The sequence below is a fragment of the Centruroides sculpturatus genome, unplaced genomic scaffold (genome assembly GCF_000671375.1).
Source record: "Centruroides sculpturatus isolate CEXI.00-Female unplaced genomic scaffold, Cexi_2.0 scaffold1014, whole genome shotgun sequence".
In the NCBI taxonomy this organism is placed as follows: Eukaryota; Metazoa; Arthropoda; class Arachnida; order Scorpiones; family Buthidae; genus Centruroides; species Centruroides sculpturatus.
In genome coordinates this window covers 403,306-406,213 of record NW_019385381.1, presented here as the reverse complement: position 1 = coordinate 406,213, position 2,908 = coordinate 403,306, and the positions used below count along the sequence as shown (strand labels likewise).

The 2,908-nt window shown below is 24.4% G+C and overlaps 2 protein-coding genes across 2 annotated transcripts in view; both read right to left on the bottom strand.

Moving 5' to 3' along the window:
- Window positions 1–1,624, bottom strand: part of LOC111638358 (midasin-like) — a gene marked incomplete at its 3' end in the record, with an annotated part of 15,277 nt that extends 13,653 nt beyond the window's left edge. Inside the window, exon 1 of the mRNA XM_023384056.1 lies at window positions 1,484–1,624. The remainder of the gene's footprint in view (window positions 1–1,483) is intronic.
- The window catches only part of LOC111638357 (midasin-like), a 38,942-nt gene continuing 37,513 nt past the window's right edge, over window positions 1,480–2,908 (bottom strand). The window contains exon 12 of the mRNA XM_023384055.1: window positions 1,480–1,620. Coding sequence (XP_023239823.1) covers window positions 1,480–1,620 — 141 coding nt within the window. The remainder of the gene's footprint in view (window positions 1,621–2,908) is intronic.

Genomic DNA, 2,908 nt, shown 5'->3' with positions numbered 1-2,908 from the left:
TTTTTTTATTTTGTACAAACAAAATAAATATATTGAAAAATATAAAAACAATAAAAAATTATACTTCAGATGTTAATTTAGTATCAAAAACGTAAAATATTTGAGTAGCCCAAGACATAGCCAAAGATTGAAGCGCCACAGCACTGGCAAAAATTTAAATTTGCCAACTGGAATTCTTTCGAATAATTGACGTTTCGGATGATTGGCTTTCGGATAATCGATGCTCTACTGTATCTATATATATTATAATTATATTTATTTTTAAAAAAAAAGAGAAAATTGTCTGTAAACTTTATAGATAATCAAAAAGACCAATTTGGTACATTGATGAACAACACAGTTCATAATGAAAAGAGCAAGAAAACAATTTACTCAAGTAATAAAGAACACAGTACTGCAACAAATCAAACAGTATTGGTCAATCATTAAAGAAATTTTGAAAAAAAAAACTGGAAAAGTTGTTCAAAATGAAAAAAGTTTTTGAAGTAAATGGATTTGGGCATCATATAAAATAACCAACAAGCTTGTACATAAGCTTTTGATTAGTGTTTGTCTTAAAGTCCATTCAGCAGGGTAGTCATTTAAGGAGATTGTAAACCATTTTGATATTACAATAATGTGTCACCTTAAAATAAATAAATTTAATTTTGTACTTCTTGTTAAGTTTTTATTTGTGGAAAATTTTCAGTGTCTCAACTTTACCTTGTTCATTCTTTATTTTTAATTATAAAATGTTATTCATGTAACTGAAAAGGATGTTTTTAAATATTCTTATTCATTTAATTTATAATCATTTCAAAATAATTTTTCATTGACAATATAATCTATTTGAGTGTCTTTTACTATAAATTTAATAAACAAAAATTAAAACAATAAAACAAATCAAATAGCAGAATATATTTATCTTCTAGCAATAAATTTTGAGAAAAAGAAACAATTTACGCTTACTGTATATGCCTTCTTCAAATTACAACAATCAAACATATTCAAACAAAAACACATTATAAATAAAAAAAATGAATTTAACATAATTAAAGATGTATCTCATATTTTAATATGAAGTTCTATAAGTGCAATAACATTTAAAATTTTTGTTTAAAAATTTCACAAAGTTTTATGTAAAATCTTCAATCATAAATCATTAGAAGAAATGCTTAAGTTTTTCGCATAATTTTATTAAATTGTGAAACATCCAATTATAATTTTCTTTTATTGTTTTGGGATATGTTTTAATTTATGTATTTTTGTTCTATCATCAATTCTTGTAACCTGAAGAACACATTTCACAGGTTAAAAATATTTATTTTTTGCTCAAAATTTACTGTTGTACAATAAAGATATTTTATTATTTATAAATCTGATTTTAAATATGTTTTCTTAAATGAGTTGTATTTAAATTTATTTATAAATATGTATTGTTTGAATTTTAGTTAATTGCTAATCTCTCAATTTTTCATTAAGTATAATTAACGTTAATAATTACCCTCTTTCAGTTAAAGTAATTGAACTGGAAGCACTTTCTAAAAGACCTCCAAGACATTCCAAGGTTTCAGCTTCAGCAAGATTAATTTCATCTAAAAGAATCCATTCTCCTTCTTTTATTGCTTTGACAAGACTTCCCTAGAGAACAAAAAATTTTATAAATAATATATTTTTATAATTTTTGCATAATGCATATTATAATTACAAATTTATTGAACTTAGTTTTAAATTAACTTAGTTGTTAAAACTAATAAATTATTGATGTTTTAAATTATCTAATTGCTTCTATCTAATTGAATGATTAATTTAAAATATACAAATGATGAATTACAATTCATCATTTGTATATCTTATATATCTGTTCTTATATATCATTTATATATAAGTTCTCTATATTTGTAGTCTAATTCTAATCATTTCAATTTTATCAGTTGCCATGTTGAAAACACTAAGAACTGTGGACTACCAATGGAGAGAAACATAAAACTTCTGTCAACTTTTCTTGCTAACCAATAGATGTCATTAGTAATATGCAAAGTGTTATGTATTAAACCTATTTAATCTTTTCTGTTTGCTTCTGTTTCCTGTTCTCACAAAGTATACACTAGTCTTATTTCTAGATTTAATTAGATTAAAAATCATCTATAATGCAGTCAACTCTATTATTTCAAATAATTAGAAAAACATAAAGTTACAGAATGCTAAACATCTTAAAAGGTCACATATATATATAATATATCATAATCTGTATTTAATATAAAATGCTTATCATGATGTATAATAAGCATTTAATATCTATACCAGCATTAATTAATAATAATGACTAAATATGTGAATGTTGCAAATGTCATAGCTATGAATGAAATATTGAAATTTCTAGTCATTTTTCATTTGAAATAAGTTTATTTTCCTAACAGTTATTAAACCTGTGCTTTAGTTTTATTATAAGTTACTGATCAGTTCAGACTCGTGTTAAGATCTGAAAAAAGATGACAATTCAGTTTGCATTAAAACTAACAAAATGAAAAAACAATATTTAAAGAAACCAAAAAAAAATTCCTGAGATAAATTCAAGTAACTACAGTGGAACCTCGGTATACGTCTGCTTTAGAATACGTCCAATTTGGAATACGTCCTGTTTGGACGAAACAAATTTTGCTCGGTATACGACTTTTGTTTGGTATATGACTTAATTACACGTGCCATCTATGAACAAGTAACACTATCGGTGTACTACACTAGACTAGACGTTCGCGGTGCTACGGTTTATAACTTTGTTAAATTTCTTCTGATTTTAATTTGTAAGTAACATTTTATTATTTTTATTAATCATGAATTGCAAAAGGGCAACAGAAAAATAAAAAAATGACTAGAATCACAACGGAACTGAAAAAAGAGATTGTTGAGAAATATGAAGGTGGCACGC